Below are 20,712 nucleotides of genomic sequence, written 5' to 3' on the forward strand. Positions count from 1 at the left end.
TGGGCTTGATGGACCCTTGGTCTGACCTAGTATGGCATTTCTTATGTTCCTATGACGGAGCAATAAAATTTCAAGGCGGAAAACGCATATTATTTACCTTATGTCTCATTTCCTTCAGTGGTAGCTATTCACTAATAATGTGCATTTCTGCATTAACGAATCAGCCTCTAAATAAGGAATAATTAGTGCCAGAATTGCTTATGCAAGCTGCTTTGTGATTTACAGTGAAATAGCAGCATTTCTCATCCGTCCCACTGTACCATTTTCAGCACCCACTGCTCATCTGTGCCATCTCCGCTGCTGCATTACAGAGCCTGTGACAAGCACAAGATTAGTGCCATGATCTGCATTAAAAGATGACATCACCCAGAGTTGATCGGCTGATGACAGGCCTGGTGGCATCACAGCTGCTTCACTTATGGCCAGTGAAAGTTAAGCTTCATTCTTTGATGCATGGTTAGGATTTGATTGATGAGGATTAGTGAAATCCCTTCTGCTTGAGTATGGGATAGTGTTTGGTTCAGGATGAGGGAGTGAAGGACTGTCTAATAATAGTATTTCTGACTGCTGCTATGGGTGCAAGCTAAAACATAAGAGCATTTAGCAATACAGTGCCTTTTCTGGAAAACCCTTTTTTCTGATATTTGCGGCTCACATTCTGATAACTGTAGATTTTCCTGGTTATCAATAATGTTTCTTGGCTTATGTACTTATGCTGGATAGGGACATCAATCATAGAATATGAGGAGGTAGGCAAAGTGCAGGCAAACATTTTACTAGCAGTGCACACCTTCATGCTAGATTTTCCCTGAAGGATCTCAGTTCTGAGAAAATATTTAAATAACATGTAAACATGATTTGTTGTGCAGTACAGCAGCGATTTTGTATGATATTAATTTAGTGAAGAAGGTTGATCGTGTGCAATAAGGCAATTAATAGAGAACTGAGCATGCAGTACAGTAGCTGGGAAACGTTCGGCATCTTGTATGCTGTCGCTCCAGATGCTTGAGGTGCTGAAATAAGATTAAAAACAAATTTTGTATCATTTTTATGAATAACTGTTCAGTATTTTCAACAGAATTTTGTCTTGCAAATTTGGGGCTGAATTTCCATGCATAAACCTGGTTTATGCTCTAGATAGAGGCGTTCTGGTGCAGTGGTGAAACCATTAATGCACATACTTGGACATTTCAAAATGCTTGCACACATTTACAGCTGCTAAGTTTCAGGTGTAAATGTGTGCACACATGCCTCCAGTGAACACTTGTGTGCATAATGCACTTTGAAAATTCGGCTAAAGTCTATAAGTACTTTCTACACACAGACTGCAACCTGCTGCGGGGGCTTATAAAATTACTGTCTTCAAGTTACTAAGAAACAATGAGCAATTAAATACCCAAACCTCTTGCAGCAATGGAATAAAGTGTGCACAGCCTAGTACACAGGTTAACCTGCAGTTAGAGGCGCCGTTTGGATGCCCTAGACAAACACCCAATGCAATAAGTGGGTTGGCGTGTCCAAACAAACTGATAGCTAATAGCACTCATCACATGTAAATGTTATTACTCAGGATGCAAAAAACCGCCGGGCTCCTGACAGGCACTTTTTAACACAGCAAATTTAATGCCAGCCCCGGAGCTGGCATTATGACTTGCTGCATGTCAAGGGCTCAACTGAAAAACAAAAAATACTGCTTTCCTCTGGTTCCTGCTACCGAGACGCTCTAGGGGGCTGCCAGAAGCAGATTGGCGACTACGGAAGAGGAGAGGAGTAGCCTGAGAACACAGCCCCAGCTGTCTCTGAAAAAAAACACTCATAACCTGAATACACAGAACCACGCATGCATCGACTAACGCAAATGAAACGAACGCATGCATAAAGCAAAAACATTAGCCAGTGGCCAGTAGTTAGTGTTCCACCTTCACGGAGCAGAAGGATGGAGGGCTGCCATCTCCAAAAAATAAATAAATAAATAAATAAAACAAACAAAAAATAAAAACAGGGGTGGGTAATAGTATGGGGCAAGGGGGTGGCCTGCTTGTTACAGCAGTTGCTACCCTTAATTGAGCTGGATGTCACTTGGATGCAGATACGGAGCTGCTCTCTACATTGGTGGAGGGGAATTAGGGCTGGAGGGTACTGGTCCTGGAAGCCAATAGTAACAGGTGGGAGAGAGAAAAAGGAAAAAAAAATGGATAAAGTGCGTAGCTTGCTGGGCAGACTTGATGGGCTGTTTGGTCTTCTTCTGCCGACATTTCTTTGTTTCTATGTTTCAATGAGCAAAAGACCAGATCGCATTCTTTTGTATTCCTGAGGGGCGAGAAATGGATGCTTGTATTAAGCGCTCGATTTCCTAACACGCAAAGCCACACTCCCCTGTGCGCCCGATGCTTTTTAATGCAGCAGCTCATTGAAATATAGCATCAAGCGCCCAAGAGAAGTGGATGTGCATGTGATGAAAACACGGGCACCCAGTTTGGCCCCACTACGAGGCCCTTCACAATAAAACCAGCAGTAAGAGTATTCTCCCAGCTGCATTGTGGATCTACTTAATCCAAACTCTAGAAGTAAACTGAAAGATGGGGCTGTGCATGGAAGATGAAATGTATGACTGTAACTTTGAAACAGCTGCGCGGGCGCACATGAACGTCCAAAGGATGTGGCCATATTATAATATACGCGCATGGTATACAATTGGCTGTACGCGCGTACATGTGCACACCATTCTATGTGGACGCATACATGTGCGCACAAATGCCGCCTCTACCACGTAAGTGGGGAGAGGTGCACGCCAATGCAATTACCAGTTTCCCCAGTTCATTCCCAGTTCGTCCAGGTGAAGGATAGGACTTCCTACCCCCTGCCAGTTAAATAGCCTCCCTTTTACCATTAACATCAACTCTTAAAACCCCGCTGAATAGTCTAGAATTTTTTATTTTATGACTTACATGCTGGCTACAGCAGAAGTAAAGTTACGCGGTAGGGGACGCTGGTGCGCGCCTGTGCACGTAAGTATTTACGCGCTGGTTTCATTCACAAATCCTGGAACGCCCTTGCCCTGCCCCTTTAAAAAATGTTTTGTGCGCGTTCCGGGAGATACGTGCCTGCCCGGGTGCCTTTTAAAATTTGAGCAGCGTGTGCTGGCCCGACTTCGTGTGTCTGATTGTATACATGTAGGTAGCAGTGGAAACAACAGTATAATCATACATATATACATGCACAGAAACACCCAGAGTATGACATGCAGCACCATGAAGAGAACCATGAGTAAGATCTCTTATTACAGTTGAAGGCCCCATCCAGTCTGGTATATGTGGGAGATTGCGCAGACACTGAGACCTTATAGTAACTCCCTTCAGGGCACACAACTAATTTATATATGACATGCAGCAGACCCTGATAAAGTGACCTGAACTCTTCTCTGAATCACCACTGAAGCCTGTGCTTAGGACTCAGAGAGAGTGGATGCTAAGTGCAGATTGAAGTTGATCAATAGTGTTGGGATTCACAGATCTGATTACTGTAGTGGGCTCTGGAGTAAATGGCTGTAGTTCTTCAGAGCTTCATAAATGGACTTTGGGTTAATATTTCAAGACATTGTCTGAAGAGCATTATTGTTATCATAAGGAAAGGTAAAACAAAAGTAAAGATTTTATTTTTTTCGCCTTGCATGTGCCTCTGCTCTGGGAAAAGGCATTGCTTCAGTGTTTATTCATTGAGAGACGGGGTCTCTCAGGTAATTAGTAAAAATGCATTAGACGAGCTGAATATTCTGAACTGCAGCCAATCAGAAATATATGTTTAATTGTTATAATTTAATGCATTCAGTGTTTGTACTATTTAGTTCTCCTTGACTGTGTCTGCAGCCCTGTATTTATTCTGCTTGGTTGAGGACGGTGCATTTTGTGTTAACAATCTGCATTCATAACAGGGTTGTTAAGTGGCTAATTGCTGCTCCTGTTTCTATGGCAGTTACTCACCTAGGGGTATCGCTATGTAGCCGTTCGGCAGTGGGTCTCGAACCCCTGCTATCATTTGCAGTCCAATGGAATTCACTTCAGATTGAGTGTGTGTCGCTGCCCAGGCCTTTACTACTGCACTGTCCAGTACAGTGTTCAGATCTTGGAGATTTGCTCCTAGCAGGTCTTTCAAATTCTGACCACTCAGCATCTACCAAGAAAAAATTCAACAGTAAATTTATAGAAAATGTGGTGGGGTTTTTTTTTTAAAACAAATACATTTAGAAAGCCCAATCTATGACAAACATCCTCTAATTCAAATAGACATAAATAGGAATAATATATTTAGAATATTAATAATAATATGTGGGGTCAGACCAGTGGCCCATCAAGCCCAGCATCCTGTCTCCATCAATGGCCAGTCTGGGTCACTTGGAAAGCCCCAGCAGATCCTAAATAGGAAAGTCAATTCCCTATTGCCAGAAGTATGAAGTGGAGACACCCAAGTGTGTGATCTTTTATTAGAAGCCTTAAAGCGCTGAGATAATTGAGCAATTGGAATGGTTAAATGTCCTGAACATTCTTTCTCTTCTGTATCATATTCTTCGCAGAGCGCCTGTTTGCTGCAGAGAATCCCACCCTTTTCAATATACAGTGGACCCTCGAGTTACAGTTGGCTTGACTTGCAAACAACTTACAACCAAAGTCTTGAGTTACAACCTGAATGCCGGCCAAGGCCATGTGTATCCACTCATGCGTGCGGTTGCTTCTAATTGGGCATTTTTCCTGTCAATCGTGTTTTTTGGGGCTTGGTGGGTGGGACTTCTGCTCTGCTGTTGCAGTGATTGGCTGCTGCTGCTGCCGATGAGGCCTGTCCATCTCAGGCGCACCCAGAGCTGCAAAAGTTCACAGGAGCACATAGGCAGACCCGGCAGGGCATTGCAGCAAGCAACAGCATCACTGGTGACCAAGGAAGCTTCGGTGCAGCAGCAGACAGGGAGTGTAGCACTCAGCTGGCTACAGCAAGGTGTCCGGAGGGGTGGGATGAGTGTACTAGGAGGGGGCAACGAGTGTGCTCTGAGGGGGGAATCCTCCCCCTCCTCCCTTCCTGCAAGCCAAAGATGTCAACTTGAATGGTGAGTACAGCATGAAATTGTTGTTTCTGGTAGGCTCGGCACATTTTATAACTTTTTGGTGAGTACACTAGGAAAAATATTGGTGTTTCTGGTAATTAAGCACATTATACAACCCTTTTTTATTATGAAAATGTTAGATAAGGGGTGCTTTGGGAGGTTCGGAACGCATTAGGGGTATTTCCATTGTTTCTTATGGAAAAAATAGTCTTGACTTACAACCAATTACCAGAGCCCTGTAGTAGCAGGAAATGACAACATTTCAATGCAGATTTTATCAGCAATTGCAACTTTACTGTGTAATATTTCTCACACACCTTCACTTCCTCTGGGTTTAGTTCTGTGAATATGTTTATGTCCATCTCCGGAAAGCCAGTGGCAAGATTAACTAAATCTTCTGATCGAGCACCACCTTCAAAATAAGCAAAGCCGATAATTATACAGTGATTATAGAAAGTTAGCATGTCCTTTCCATGTGACAGCAACATATACAATGATATACAAAGTCCTAACAATAATTCACAACAATTTGGATTCTAACAATGAACTACTAGGAATAACTTTTAATCCTCGTACTCCTGCCCGTTCTCTTCATCTCTCAACAAAGGATTACTCAAAATCCCAACTATAAAATCTCCCACCTAAAACATACAAGAGACAGAGCTCTTATCAATTGCTGGCCCCACTCTCTGGAACTCATTACCAGAAAACCTTCGAACATCTACTGACACCAAGAAATTCAAACAAGATCTGAAAACCGATGCATCCCCTATTGTTATGCAGTTTATATGGTTTTCTTTAAACTTTATTTCTATTCCTTATTCACCGTTGTGATCTGGTGATTCTCACTTGGAATGACGGTAAATAAAAACCTAAATAAATAAATAAAAATAAAATGCCTTGATTTGTCTAAATTGAGAGTGCAATTATAATAAATTTGAAAAAGAGATCAAAACTAACCTAACACAGTTGAATTTTGTTTATTAAGGTGACTGATGGCACATATTGAATAACTGGGACTCTATCAGGTGAATTTTGAAAGGATTTACGCATGTAAAGGTAACAAACTATTGTAGCAATTTTCAAAAGCCATTTACCCACGTTACGTGCCCTTAACACAAGTAAATCCTACGGACAATTCAATGCTGTATATTGTAGCAATTTTCAAAATCCCACTTATACGAGTAAAATGCACTTACATGTGTAAAATGAAGTTTTAAGCGTGTAAATGCTTTTGAAATTCAGGCCTTTAATGTTTTGGGCCCAATGCTTGAATGACTGTACACGTCAGGTATTACAAAGCTACTTGTTAGGCTTTTGAGGAACAGGAAGCTATAGAGCGGTAACCGTAGTGCATCTCACCTAGTGCCGTCTTCAGCTGCTCATAGTAAGCATTCTGTGAGCTCATGGTCTCCGCATATGCAGCTTTCATTTTCTCCAGTATGAGATTCTTCTTGTTTTGAGAACAAACAGAAATGTTCACAGGGATGACTGAGGCTCTGGAGAGAAACCAATGTTTTAATAATCATTGTCAGTAAAGCAAAGTCGCTACATCCCTTGCTCTCTAAGAAAAAAGTAAGCTTTCCTCCATAAACCCAAATCGATTGCTCTAGCAGCAGGATCTGTTCTAATTCTTACCGGCGCCCTGACCGTGATGGTTTGGTAATTGCACTAAATAAGACAATAAAAGATCAATTGAATTCACACAGTAAATGCTTTTGAAGGCTGTACCTAAATGATTTCTACATTTGATGAGAGATCCAAGACAACGGACAGCGGTCTCTCTGGACAGAAAGCATTTTACTTTTATTCAGGGTTTTTTTCTTCACGTAGAAATAGGGGACTGCAGATAAAGACCATACGCTACATAAAATTACTTCTATCCTACGCCCTCCAACGTTCGGGGCGGGTTACACAGGTAACACACACAATTAAGGTGGCTGACTAAGAGCAAGACATCAAAGACGATCTTCAGGGTAGATAATGCCTGAGTGAGTCGCTATGTCCTCAGGGCTCTTTGAGGGCAGCCTCACCCTGGAAAATGCTCTTTCCTGTGCAACTGTCAGCCTGCTCTGTTTTGCAGCTGAGCTTTCTTGTCAGTACATAGAAATGTAGTATTGCGCTCATCCAGGGACTCGGAAATAGGAAATGCAGACGATATTTCCTATTTTGTTGCCTTTCTGGAAAAACAACCATAGCAACCTCCTTCTTCCTCCCACCTATGCAGGGCAGCAGTGAGGCCCATGCAGCCAACTGATTACCCTCTGCTTCAGCTGCTGGGAGGCAATGCTGCTTTTCTTCCTCCTTCCCGCACATGCAGCCCAACTGATTTCTTCTTCTGTGTCCTACTTTTAGCTTCTGCAGCAAGACCCAGAGTCTTTTTGGTGTTGGCCTGGAGACCCAACAATTACTTCAAAATTCTGGAGTCTCCTGGCTAGATCCGGAGAGTTCCCAGGTATGACAATGACTTCCACGCCCTCAGAGATCCCCTGTGCTTGTCTCATGCTTTCTTAAAATCAATACTGTCCTTGTCTCCTCCACCTCCATTGGGATTCTATTCCATGCAGCAATTACCTTCTCTGTAAAGAAATATTTCTTTAGATTACTCCTTCCCTTTTTCACCCTTAACCCATGACATCTCACTCCAGAGCCTCCTTTCCATTGTAAGAGGCTCACTTCCTCTGCATTGACATCTGTGAGGTATTTGAATGTCTCTATCATATCTCCCCTATCCCACCTTTCGGTGTACATGCTTAGAGCTTTAAGTCTGTTACCGTACACTTTACAATGATGATCACTGACCATTTTATCAGCCACACCTTGAGCTGACTCAGACTGGTTTATATCCTTTCAAAGATGTGATCTCCAGAATTGTGCACAGAATTCCAAGTGAGGTCTCATCAGGGACCTATACAGGGGCAACATCACCTCCCTATTCTGCTGACCATTCCTCTCCCCTCTCCCTATGCACCCAAGTATCTTTCTGGCTTTTTCTGTCACCTTATTGACCTGTTTGGTCACCTTAATGTTAGACTATAACAAGGTATATAGAGGAGGCCTTCAGGGAATCAGAGGAGACCTTCAGGAGACCTTTGCAGCTCTTGTGGTCCCATTTTAACATTCCCATTAAGGAAATCAGAACTTACTTTATATTATCACTGCTAATTGTGTTTATTTGCTCCTCTTCTAGTGCACAGATGTATGGGGCAAGAACTGTCAGCAAAGTCCCATCAAACTGAGCACCAGACCTTTGTAGGTACTGAGTGACCATAGAATTAACCTGTAAAAATATCAGTTAGAAAGAGAAGAATTTATTAAATAATATACAGTGAGGTCAATATTCAAAACTAAACATTTAAATGGCTAACTTGGAATTAGATAGATAATGGAGTTAGATGGATAATTTATGGTTACACTATAAGCATTTCTGCACAGTACTCCAAGCATTACTTTTGTCTAGCTTAGATTATTGTAATTCCTTATTGCCCGGCCTACCAACAAGTACCCTAAGATCATTACAGCTTTTACAAAATGCAACTGCCAGAATATTAACTGGAGCCAGAAATTTTGATCATATAACACCAATTCTAAATTCTTTGCACTGGCTGCCTGATAAATCAAGGACTGAGTTTAAAGTCTTATGTTTATTACATAAATACTTAAATAATAACAATATGGAGTGGTTAAATGCAACAATCCATCTTTACACACCGCAAAGGAATTTGCGATCTGCTGATAAAGACTTCCTTGTGGTACCAACTATACGTACAGCACACCTCAGCGAAGTTAGAGAAAGAGCCATTTCAATAGCAGGACTAAAATTGTGGAATTCAATACCTTTGGAGTTAAGAATGCAAACAGATCATATGGCTTTTAGAAAGAACTTAAAATCATGGCTATTTGCAAAGGCATTTGGTACATAGACCTAATAACTGATTGAGGATGCTAGTTTGTGGCCAGGATTTATTTGATTTTGATTTGAAAATATTTTTATTGTTTTTATTGTACAGCTGGCATTTTTATTTTATGTTTTAAATTTATTTTATGATTTATTTATTTATTTATTTATTTATTTAACACTTTTCTATACCGACCTTCATGGTGGAGACCATTTAACTCGATTATGTTACTATCATTATTTACAACTTTTAAGTTTTATTGTATTTTTTTATTATTCTTAATTGTTTATTTCCTATTTATTGTAAACCATCATGACTTAAAATCAGAATGACAGTATATAAAAGTTTTTAAATAAATAACATGAAATTAGATAATTTATGAGTTAGATGAATAACTTGGAGTTAGATGGATAATTTATGAGTTAGATGAGATAACTTATGAGTTAGATGGATAACTTATGAGTTAGAAGAGATAATTTATGAGTTAGATGAGATAATTTATGAGTTAGATGGATAACATGGAGTTAGATGAATAACTTGTGAGTTAGATGGATAACTTGTGAGTTATCCTTCTAAATGGCTTTGAATATTGACCTCAGTAAAACCTGAGTCTGTTTACTCATGCATTTGACTTTAAGGGACATTATTTCTCTTACAAATTGGCTAATGGTCTAAAATACTTTAAAATATTGAACTCATCTTTGCATATGGAGATTCTACTATTTAAAAATAATGCTTAAAAAACAATTTGGATTTAAGGCAATGTAGTTGTAACCCTGATTTTGAGCTTGCATCCACTGTACCTGTGAGTTTTGAAGTTGTCTGTTATAAATTGTAATGTTAGTAAGAACCTTTTTACAAAGTTCTTGATTAGTAGTCTGATAATTCAGTAAAAGAACAGTGGTTAAGCAGTAATTGATTTGATTTTAATTTAATTATTACTCCTCTTTCCAAGTGAAGTTACAAATTTAAGTACAGTGGGAGGCCCCTGCCCTAGAAGTTTGTACCTGAGACAATGGAGATCACAAGGAGCGGATGTGGGATTTGAACCCTGGCTGCTCTAACCACTAAGCCACTCCTCCACTAATTGTGCCTAATGTAGCCCACCAGCCAGCTCTGTCTGCTCCGCTTTCCCAAGTGGACATGCAGCATTCTGTCTGCTTCTCTCACCTTCGGCAGATCATTTTGCCAATCAGTTCCTTCAAGTAATGCTGCCAGTGTATCTATTTGTGTGATTTCCCAGCCAGAAATCTCAGAGGCGTTGTACATCCTGGCTATGTTGCCCAATAGTGGAATATAATCTTGTGGGACAGAGCCATTAAATATCTGTTTGAAACAGAAGAGGAAAATCAAATAGAGAATGTACACTGGAAATACAAACTTCTCAGGCAGAACTAAAGAACATTTTCAGGGTAATTTTGTAACATTATGCATAAATTAGCTGGCAAATACAGGCATACATTACACCAATTTTTAAAACAGGTTTATGTGCCTACGCCCACCCTACCCACACACATATACACCTGCTAAGATGGACCCCACGAGGGAGGGCTCGGTACCTGACCTAGTACTCACAAACGGGGAAATGTCTATCATGCCAGAGTATGGTTTGATATCAAAGCGAGGATGGAGAGAAGTCACACAGAAATCCAAGTTTTGAATTTCAAAAATGCAAACTTTGATAGAATGGAGAAGTACTTTGAGGAGGAACTAGAAACCTAGGAGATGATGGGTGAAGTGGAACAACAGTGGAACAAATTAAAAGGAGCTATTTCAAAGGCTACCAATCTGTATGGAAGAAAAGTAAACAAAAGTAAGGAAAAAGAAACCAATCTGGTTCTCAAAGGAGATGACGAATAGAATAAAGGCAAAAAGAACAGCATCCAAGAAGTATAAAAGATCCCAAAAAGAGGAACGCTGGGAAGAATATCTGGTGAAGCTGAGGGAGATGAAGAAAGAAATCAGGAAAGCAAAAGGTCAAGCAGAAGAAAGGATTGCTGAAGAGGTAAAGCGAGTGACAAAACATTTTTCCGATACCTCAGAGAAAGGAGGAAGATCCAAAGGTAGTATTGTAAAACTGAATGGAGCAATGTGGGGAGAAAGATGATAACATGGCTGAAATATTAAACAAATACTTCAGTTCGGTGGTCACTAAAGAAGACCTGGAGAAGGACTGTTGCTGGCTGACAAGAGCATGGATGGGAGTGGGGGAGACGCAGCCCTGTTTACAGAAGAGAATGTATGGGAAGAGCTAGGAAAGCTGAAAGTGGACCATGGAGCCTGATGAGATACATCCCAGGATACTGAGGGAGCTCAGAGACTTGTTCAACAGATCCCTGGAAACGGGAGTGGGGCCACAGGACTGGAGAAGAGCAGTGAAGGTCCCGCTTCAGACTACAGGCAAGTTAGCCTCACCTCAGTGATGGTAAAATGAATGGAGAAACCGCTGAAGGAAAGGACAGTGAACTATCTACAGTCAAGTGGCTTTCTGGAGTCAAAGCTGCATAGATTCAACCGGGGAAGGTTTTGTTGCACAAATCTTGGGTAAGTAGAGAATTGGCTCAAGGAATGTGATTTGCTTGGATTTCAGCAAAGTGTTTGATACAGTCCTGCATAGGAGGCTTGTGAAGCTTGGGTGTGGGCATCAAGGTGGTGGAGTGGATTACAAACTGGTTGACTATTAGGAAACAGCATGCAATAGTAAATGATGAGAGAAGGGTTTTAAGTGGAGTGCCTCAAGGATCGTGTTGGGACCGTTTCTGTTCACTATCTTCGTTAGCAACATTGCAGAGGGCTTAGAAGGAAAAGCTTGCCTTTTTACAGATGATACTAAAATCTGCAACAGAGTGGACACACCTGAAGGAGTAGAGAGAATGAGAAGAGATTTAAGAAAGCTTGAAGAGTGGTCGAAGATTTGGCAGCTGGGATTCAATGCCAGGAAGTGCAGAGTCATGAATCTGGAGTGCGGTAATCCAAAAGAGCTGTGTGTGATATTGGGGGGGGGGGGGGGGGGTGAAGGGCTGCTGTGCCCAGATTGGGAGAGGGATCTTGGGGTGAAAGTGTCTGGCAATCTGAAGATGGTGAAGCAATGTGACAAGGCGATAGCTAAAGCCAGAAGAGGGCTGGGCTGCATAGAGAGAGGAATAACCAGGAAGAAAAAGGAGGGGGTGATGCCCTTGTACAGGGTCCTTGGTGAGGCCTCACCAAGGACCCTGTACAAGGTACTGAACCCTGTACAAAGTACTGGGTTCAGTTCTGGAGATCGTATCTCAAAAAGGAAAGAAACAGGATGGAAATACTTCAGAGGAAAGTGACCAAAATGTTGTGGGGTCTGTTTCAGAAGACCTATGAGGAGAGGCTGAAGGATCTGAATATGTATCCCCTGAAGGAGAGAAGGTGCAGAGGAGATAGGATGCAGACCTTCAGATACCTGACAGGTATTAACAATGCACAAACTCCCAACCTTTAACACTGGAAAAGAAATGATAGAACTAGGGGTCATGATATGAAACTCCAAGGGGGGTGACTCAGAACCAATATTAGGAAATATTTTTTACAGAAAGAATGGTGGATGCCTGGAATCCCTCTCAGAAGAGGTGGTGAAGACGAGAACAGTTAATGTATTAACAAGGGCATCGGACAAACACTGTGAATCTAAAGGCATAAAGAAATGGATGGCGTAACATTTCTACATGGGGGTAACCTGCATGGAGCGGCATTTCCTATCCTTAACAGAAACATGGGGGTAACTTGCACGGAGCGGCACTTCCTACCCTTAACAGAAACATGGGGGTAACCTGCACGGAGCGGCATTTCCTACCCTTAACAGAAACATGGGGGTAACTTGCACGGAGCGGCAGTTCCTACCCTTAACAGAAACATGGGGGTAACCTTCACGGAGCGGCAGTTACTACCCTAAACAGAAACATGGGGTAACCTGCATGGAGCGGCAGTTACTACCCTAAACAGAAACATGGGGGTAACCTGCACGGAGCGGCAGTTACTACCCTTAACAGAAACATGGGGGTAACCTGCATGGAGTGGCAGTTACTGCCCTTAACAGAAACATGGGGGGAACCTGCACAGAGCGGCAGTTACTACCCTTAACAGAAACATGGGGGGAACCTGCACAGAGCGGCAGTTACTGCCCTTAACAGAAACATGGGGGTAACCTGCACGGAGCGGCAGTTACTGCCCTTAACAGAAACATGGGGGTAACCTGCATGGAGTGGCAGTTACTACCCTTAACAGAAACATGGGGGTAACCTGCACGGAGCGGCAGTTACTGCCCTTAACAGAAACATGGGGGTAACCTGCACGGAGCGGCAGTTACTGCCCTTAACAGAAACATGGGGGTAACCTGCACGGAGTGGCAGTTACTGCCCTTAACAGAAACATGGGGGTAACCTGCACGGAGTGGCAGTTACTGCCCTTAACAGAAACATGGGGGTAACCTGCACGGGGCGGCAGTTACTACCCTTAACAGAAACATGGGGGTAACCTGCACGGAGTGGCAGTTACTGCCCTTAACAGAAACATGGGGGTAACCTGCACGGAGCGGCAGTTACTGCCCTTAACAGAAACATGGGGGTAACCTGCATGGAGTGGCAGTTACTACCCTTAACAGAAACATGGGGTAACCTGCACGGAGCGGCAGTTACTACCCTTAACAGAAACATGGGGTAACCTGCACGGAGCGGCAGTTACTACCCTTAACAGAAACATGGGGGTAACCTGCACGGAGCGGCAGTTACTACCATAAGCAAATTGCTGGGCAGACTGGATGAACCATTTGGTCTTTATCTGCCATCATTACTAAGTTAATATGTAAAATGTGAAGTGATTTTTTTTCTGGAAAATGTACACACATTCTTTGTAAAATCTAATAATAATCATGCAAGTCGAAAGCCTTCCCCAACCTTGACCCCAGGAATGAATCCACTCAGTCCAGGTAAACTTACGTCCATACATGATACATGTGCCCAAGTTTACCTGCATATCGGGAAGGCAATTATATAGAAGCACATTTCTAGGGATAAAATACTGGTTTTCTTGTGGAAATGCTTTTGGAAATTACCCTTCTAATGCATTTTTTACTATAATATCCTTAGAGGGTTATCGTGCATAAGTTGCACCACTTTTTTTCATAGTGATTTAACTTGTATAAGTCCACGTTGAAAATCAGCCCACCAAATCTAGCCACACATAACTTCCACCTGCGCAGGCATTCAGAGCTGCCTGAATGAGGCCCAGTCTCTGTGCTGCTTTCTTATTTCTGGGACAATCTGTCTAGCCCGCGGTGGAGTTTGTACCAGCACAGGTAGTTTTGATTGCCCCGAAAGTGATTTGCTGAAGTCATCCATCAAATCATTGGCAGAACTAGATTTAGAAATCCCAGAGTTTTGCAGGGCTGCTGTAGAAAAGGCGGAGCCTTTTGCCCTACGCACTGAGCAAGCTTAGGGCCTTATTTTCCAATATCGCATTGGTAACGCATTAGGGGGCGTTACCAATGCAAATGAGGCTTCTTTCGTGCAGTGGGGAAACATCGCGTGCGGCGATGTTTTCGCCATTAGCGCCGCACGCGATGTTTTCCCACTGCACGATGATTCTTTCAGTGTTTTATCGCGGTGCACGATATTTGCCGGTTTCATTTATCGTGGTGCACGATATTTGCCACTTTTTGGAGATAGTCCCAGACAGCCTGTTGCAGGCTCCCGGGGGGGGGGGGGGGGGGGAGGGAGGGAGGGAGGGAGGGAGAGAGAGAGAGAGAGAGAGAGAGAGACTGACTTACTATATGCCCTACATAGGTATTTGAATCCCTATGGGAGGGCTACCTACTAACTCGGGGTGGGGATTAGGTATGAGCGTCGGGGGTTGGGGGCCACTTTTGCATTCCACATGAGACCTACGGACAGAACAGTGGTCTCTAGTGCAGATTTGCTGGCCGTCGGAGTGAGGACGCTCACTCCAAGCGGAGATTTGGCCAACATTCTCTCCACCTAGCATGTTGTTGCCCAGGTAGAGTGTCCATCAAGCTAGGTAGAGAGAACGTTGCCCAAACCACTTCTTGGTGTGAGCGTCCTCACTCCGACGGCCAGCAAATCTGCACTAGAGACCACTGTTCTGTCCGTAGGTCTCATGTGGAATGCAAAAGTGGCCCCCAACCCCCGACGCTCATACCTAATCCCCACCCCGAGTTAGTAGGTAGCCCTCCCATAGGGATTCAAATACCTATGTAGGGCATAGGCACTATAGTAAGGCTCGCGCTCTCTCTCTCTCTCTCTCTCTCTCTCTCTCTGGAACTACCGTGGATGGCGATAATCCTTTTCTGGCCCGTAGCGTAGTCCATAACGCGATAGCAGCTGCGCTAACACTGCGGTTGTTTCGCCGCACACGCGAATTTATCACACGCGGTAAAGTGCTTTGAAAATGAGGCCCTTAGTGTCCCCAGGTTTGTCACTTGCATTCCACCCTACCGTGTCTAGTTTTCTCTTCAACATCTGAAGCTTGTCATCCTCCAAGTCCAGCTCTCCAAAGATTTCAAGGTTTCCTCTCAACACGTTGTTGGGTAGACAGGCATCTAACTCACTGCTGGTGGCGTACGTGGCGACGATGTAATCTCTCTCTTCCACCACGCTGGCTGGGGTCAGAGCTGTGCCTTGGCAGGTTATTGCTAGAGAAAAGAAGACGAAAATCAAATCCTGAAACTTCCATTCCACCTGTCCACACTTGTCACTTTTCTAGTAAGCCACAACTCTCCGAAAAAAAATAAATCGGGAATCCATTTAATTCTCCTTTTTCAATTCTAGACATGAAACTCTCTCCCTGGGAACTCTGGATAGTTCCTTTTTGTTCTGGTTCTGATGCCCAGTATGAGCCTAAGCTTTCTCTTCATATTATTGGTGTAGATTCCGGGGAATTCTGCATCGGGGAAGCCAATAGCACTCAGCATTAGCTGCAGAAAGACACCTGTTATCCCCAGCCAGTCCGTCTTTTCTCTTTGCAGGTGGAAAAGCCAGAAACCAAAGTTTAGTGCCACAGCACTATACACTGGATGGAAACAGGACTTCAGGCAAGGATCGCTGTGGCCTTGTGGCAGTGAAATCAGAGGCATAGGACTGATTCTCTGGCACTGATGTTTATTTATTTAACGTGTTTTGTATACCGTCATTCGGTTTCGCCATCAGAACGCTTTACAGAATCATGCATCAGGTTGTATAAGCATCATTACAGTGTACGTTGATTACATATAATAGTTATTACTTGCAAGGCTGATTACGTATAATAGTTATTACTTGTAAGGATAATTATATGCAGTAAAGGTATTACATACAGGAAAGAATTACATACACACTGTTGTTACATATAGGCTTGGGTTAATAAGCTATGGAGAGAGGAGTGTGTATATGTTGGTTGGATGAGATATTAAACATTTGAATCTGTAACAGCAGGGGTTGTAACAATACAAAGTGTCTTTAGATGAAGTGACATATATTATAAGAGGTGGGTTGGGTAATCCATTGTTAAGAGTTCTTTGGTAGATCCGGGGCTGTAACATTTTTCTAGATGCTGGGTTGTGTGTGTACTTGGTGGGCTGGTTGATTGAGTGAATTTGAGTAGGCTCTGGTGATTTCTTTTATCAGCAAGAAAAAATGCACTACTGAGTGTTTGCAAATGTTTGTCTGTTTGTGCAGTTCAGGAACTTTGCAGAATTTAAACCCTTAGGAGGAAATAAAGTGGAATCAGGACTCCCCTATGCCTTTTATGAAGGAATGCAGCAAAACTTACCTGTGTCTCGCTGCCTTCTCTGTGAAATCTGAAGCTGGTTCAGAATATTCCTTAGTTGGTTTTTATTCTGCTTCTTCATTTGATCCAGAAAATCTGGGAAGAACGAGTTCTTCACTTTCTAAAGAACAGTAAGAAAAGCCTTTGAGAAAGTGATCAGTTTGTGCTCCGTAGCTATGTCCAGTTCTGAGCCGCTATAGGGCTCGCCGTCTCGCAGACATAACCTCTGCCTCTAACCTCTCTCTAACAATAACTGTGGTGGGAATGAGACGTAGGAAATACCTGTGGGATGTTCACGAAGATGCTGCTCTTCAAAGCACTGACAATACTGCCCATCTCTGTCATGTTGCTCACTGTCCATGAGCTAGGATTGCTAAATAACATAGAAATACGTCACGTGTCAGGATCATGGTAAGAGACTGTACATACAGACAGTGCCAGCATAAGTCAGCTCGCTGAGGTGAACAATACTTGCTCGCTCTTTCTTGAAAGCTGGTCGGTCATATTACAAAGATTTTACCTACACGGTAATCTCACAAGCCAGATCCCCATAGGATATTGACTGGTGGTTTAAAGAGAAAGCCATACCCTTTGTGGACTGTGCTGTATTTAAAAAAATGTACAGTACAAGTGGTAATGCCCATTTTAGTAACTGATAGTTTTACACTTGTCGTTGCTTTTGAAATTGCTTCCTAAACTAAAATTACTAAGTGACAAAAATGAAGCTTCTCTAAAGAGGAAAGGTTACCTACCCGTATGTCTTTACCAGTTGCTGCTGTATGGCAGCTGCTTGGTAATCTGTGAACGAGGAGCAGTTCTGCAAAACCGTTAATATGTAGGGATCTGAGTTTGCAATAAAAGCACTGCTAAGGTCACAGGATAAATGATTCAGAGTGTCCAAGGTCTTCTGTGACAAGGATGTGCTGGTAATCGCCTTAGTTAGAAACAAAACAAGAAAGAGAAACTTGTAGATTATCCCCAGCAGGAAGGAAGCCATGGTAAAAGCATTTCAAGATGTGATATAATGAACTAGGGAGATAATAATGCAAAAGGCAGCAAGCGGTGGATGCACGATTCTGTTGGCGAAGAGGGAACAGATACAGGGGAAGCATTTTGTTTGAAGTATAACAAGATCGCCTTATGGGAAGATCATCTGTCTGTCTGTCTGTGACTTCCTGGTAGAAGGCAAACTAGCAAATAGAATGAGCTCAAATGTGAGAGTTTACACGTTCAGTATTTAGAAGACTTCAAATATCAGGTTATTTGCTACCAATTTATTCACTTTAGTTTTTCCGTCTTTGATTTCTGTACTAGTGCACACTCCCAAGGTTTTATGTACAATCTGATGGTTTTATATGTGTAAAAACCTAGGACTGGGCACTAGGCTGGTTGCAAATGAATCTGCCCGCACCTGTACTGCTAGTGGAAGTAGACTTCCAGTTCTTGATGATGTGTTACATGGTAGTTTGTGCATAAAGCAGATATTGCATTTAAAAATGTAACAAGATTCCTGTGGGTAGCAGTAGTTTGCTTTCAGTGATGTAGGAAGCATATTAATGACAATACCATCTGCATAGAAACCCTATGACAAAGTACATATATGACAGAAGCACATTTAATGACAATACCGTCTGCATAGAAACCCTATGACATGCATAAATCCCTATGACATAGCACATATATTTCATGACAGAAGCACATTTAATGACAATGCCTTATGCTTAGAAACCCTATGATAAAGCACATATATGACAGAAGTACATTTAATGACAATGCCTTATGTATAGAAACCCTATGACATAGCACACATATGACATATGATAGAAGCACATTTAATGACAATACCATCTGCATAGAAACCCTATGGCATGCATAAATCCCTATGACATAGCACATATATTTCATGACAAGCACATTTAATGACAATGCCTTCTGTACAGAAACCCTATGACTAAGCACATATATGACATATGACAGAAGCACATTTAATGACAATGCCTTATGCATAGAAACCGCATGACTAAGCACATATATGACATATGACAGAAGCACATTTAATGACAATGCCTTATGCATAGAAACCCTATGATAAAGCACATATATGACAGAAGCACATTTAATGACAATGCCTTATGTATAGAAACCCTATGACATAGCACACATATGACATATGATAGAAGCACATTTAATGACAATACCATCTGCATAGAAACCCTATGGCATGCATAAATCCCTATGACATAGCACATATATTTCATGACAGAAGCACATTTAATGACAATGCCTTCTGTACAGAAACCCTATGACTAAGCACATATATGACATATGACAGAAGCACATTTAATGACAATGCCTTATGCATAGAAACCGCATGACTAAGCACATATATGACATATGACAGAAGCACATTTAATGACAATGCCTTATGCATAGAAACCCTATGGCATGCATAAATCCCTATGACATAGCACATATATTTCATGACAGAAGCACATTTAATGACAATGCCTTCTGTACAGAAACCCTATGACAAAGGACATATATGACAGAAGCACATTTAATGACAATGCCTTATGCATAGAAACCGCATGACTAAGCACATATATGACATATGACAGAAGCACATTTAATGACAATGCCTTATGTATAGAAACCCCATGACTAAGCACATATATGACATATGACAGAAGCACATTTAATGACAATGCCTAATGCATAGAAACCGCATGACTAAGCACATATATGACATATGACAGAAGCACATTTAATGACAATGCCTTATGCATAGAAACCGCATGACTAAGCACATATATGACATATGACAGAAGCACATTTAATGACAATGCCTTATGTATAGAAACCCCATGACTAAGCACATATATGACATATGACAGAAGCACATTTAATGACAATGCCTTATGTATAGAAACCCCATGACTAAGCACATATATGACATATGACAGAAGCACACTTAATGACAATGCCTTATGCATAGAAACCCTATGACATAGCACATATCCATTGCTGATAAAGAAAGATATTCATGAAATAAAAGCATCATCAACCTACCAAGCATTTCATTGCACTATTAAGCAGGTTTTGTCGTTTTGCAGATCCTTGTGGTAAGAGCTCAATATCTGCTTGTCCAGTGAGACTGAAATAGTTCACACAGTTTGGTGTATTTAGATACCAATCTGGCCTGGAAAAGATTAAGTAAGAAAATATGTCTTGTTTGTCCAATGGTGGTCTTCATTATTTCATCCTACTTAAATGTGACGTGAGTTGTGTACAAAAATGCTGAGATCGAATATTTTCCTGTAGGTTGAGTTTGGATTGCAGGGATTATGTGTCCAGGGAGGGTATGAAGGATTAGGTGTTTTATTCAGCAGAGCTAGTGTGAAGCTCAAGAATCAGGGATGTATTTTTATGACATGAACAGAGGACTTGGTTTGGATGATAGGAAAAGTAAAAGTTTGATCCAAGCTGTAAATTTTATAGATCAGACTTTTGGAGAGTTACTTAACTTGATTCAAAAGAAAATTGGTCTTCTTATCTTAAACATAAGAACATAAGAACATAAGAAAATGCCATACTGGGTCAGACCAAGGGTCCATCAAGCCCAGCATCCTGTTTCCAACAGTGGCCAATCCAGGCCATAAGAACCTGGCAAGTACCCAAAAACTAAGTCTATTCCATGTAACCATTGCTAATGGCAGTGGCTATTCTCTAAGTGAACTTAATATCAGGTAATGGACTTCTCCTCCAAGAACTTATCCAATCCTTTTTTAAACACAGCTATACTAACTGCACGAACCACATTCTCTGGCAACAAATTCCAGAGTTTAATTGTGCGTTGAGTAAAAAAGAACTTTCTCCGATTAGTTTTAAATGTGCCCCATGCTAACTTCATGGAGTGTCCCCTAGTCCTTCTACTAT

The 20,712-nt window shown here is 41.9% G+C and overlaps 1 protein-coding gene across 1 annotated transcript in view; it reads right to left on the reverse strand.

Moving 5' to 3' along the window:
* LOC115076197 overlaps nucleotides 1-20,712 on the reverse strand; it is a 43,384-nt gene continuing 22,672 nt past the window's right edge. Inside the window, exons 28-38 of the mRNA XM_029577374.1 lie at nucleotides 19,846-19,975; nucleotides 17,529-17,710; nucleotides 17,059-17,149; nucleotides 16,780-16,897; nucleotides 15,468-15,664; nucleotides 10,162-10,317; nucleotides 8,239-8,372; nucleotides 6,455-6,591; nucleotides 5,410-5,504; nucleotides 3,981-4,170; nucleotides 1-1,013 (exon numbers count right to left, since the gene is read on the reverse strand). Coding sequence (XP_029433234.1) covers nucleotides 898-1,013; nucleotides 3,981-4,170; nucleotides 5,410-5,504; nucleotides 6,455-6,591; nucleotides 8,239-8,372; nucleotides 10,162-10,317; nucleotides 15,468-15,664; nucleotides 16,780-16,897; nucleotides 17,059-17,149; nucleotides 17,529-17,710; nucleotides 19,846-19,975 — 1,546 coding nt within the window. The 3' untranslated portion in view covers nucleotides 1-897. The remainder of the gene's footprint in view (nucleotides 1,014-3,980; nucleotides 4,171-5,409; nucleotides 5,505-6,454; nucleotides 6,592-8,238; nucleotides 8,373-10,161; nucleotides 10,318-15,467; nucleotides 15,665-16,779; nucleotides 16,898-17,058; nucleotides 17,150-17,528; nucleotides 17,711-19,845; nucleotides 19,976-20,712) is intronic.

The sequence above is a fragment of the Rhinatrema bivittatum genome, chromosome 14 (assembly GCF_901001135.1).
Source record: "Rhinatrema bivittatum chromosome 14, aRhiBiv1.1, whole genome shotgun sequence".
NCBI lineage: Eukaryota > Metazoa > Chordata > Amphibia > Gymnophiona > Rhinatrematidae > Rhinatrema > Rhinatrema bivittatum.